The 1,007-nt window shown below is 26.7% G+C and overlaps 1 protein-coding gene across 1 annotated transcript; it reads left to right on the top strand.

Annotated features, from left to right (window-relative positions):
- Positions 1 to 131: 131 nt before the first annotated feature.
- EDI_050270 (uncharacterized protein) lies at positions 132 to 1,007 on the top strand (the record flags this gene model as incomplete). Its single annotated transcript, XM_001736387.1, has 1 exon — positions 132 to 1,007. A coding segment is annotated over one exon (876 nt), but the record flags the coding sequence as incomplete, so codon positions are not given.

The following is a 1,007-nucleotide window of genomic DNA, read 5'->3' as shown; positions in this document are numbered from 1 at the left end:
AAGATACAAATGATTAAATGGGATATAGATATAGGACATTTATAAAGAAATACTAAATGGGTACAGTTCAATTAAGATGACTTTAGTGATAAAAATAAAGAAGAACTAAAAACTCGAAATAAGAATAATAAATGATTCCAAGTAGCACTACAATTAATTCTAAAAAAGTTAGTTTTGAAGAGTTAAATGAGAGTGAAAAACGGATTAAAATGATTGACTCAATCACAGAGTTCAATGAAGAAAGTGAAGCAAAGTCAAGAACAAGAAAATTAGTTGATTATATTAGAACCACAAAACCAAAAGAAATCATTGTCATTCTACAACAACATGAGAAAGTAGTTAGAATGGCAGAACATATTAATAAACAACTTGAAATAATTAATTCATATCTGAAAAGAATTCATGAAGAACCAAGTTATACTCTCATGACATACCAAGAAAAACGAACAGAAGAAATAATTTGTAAAGAGAAGTCATTTGACAATTTTATTGAAATAATAAAACAAAGTATTCAAGTTTGTCCTGAACAATCTTTCTTTAATTACTTTTTTCCAACTAGTCAATTTACATTAACAAAAATACCTCCTAAATGTGATTTAGTAATACAATACTCCTATCATTATGAAATTAATGATCAAATGAAAAACACTATCATTAACAGTCTCAATCAAAAACCATATTTTATTTTCCAATGCATTCATCCTAATAAATTCTATGATGATCCATTTGTGATGTTAAATTACAACGATTTACCACTACTCCAAAATGGTTTAATTCCACCATCATACATACAAGGAAATTGTATGGAAGAAGTTACAAAACTCGAAGGAGTTCTTATTACACCAATATTTGAGGAATATGAGAAGATGAGAATATTTGCAAGTAGAACAAAAGAATACAGAGTTATTCCATGTCAAATCACAATGAAGAATATTATCAATGATAAAGGAAAAAGAATTACTATCAAAGAAAGTATAAAAGTTGACAACAATGATATTCCTATTGTA

This window comes from Entamoeba dispar, genomic scaffold (assembly GCF_000209125.1).
Source record: "Entamoeba dispar SAW760 scf_1105229459799 genomic scaffold, whole genome shotgun sequence".
NCBI classification, from domain to species: Eukaryota; Evosea; order Mastigamoebida; family Endamoebidae; genus Entamoeba; species Entamoeba dispar.
The sequence above is the reverse complement of the archived record's forward strand: the minus strand, read 5'-3'. Positions and strand labels throughout refer to the sequence as shown.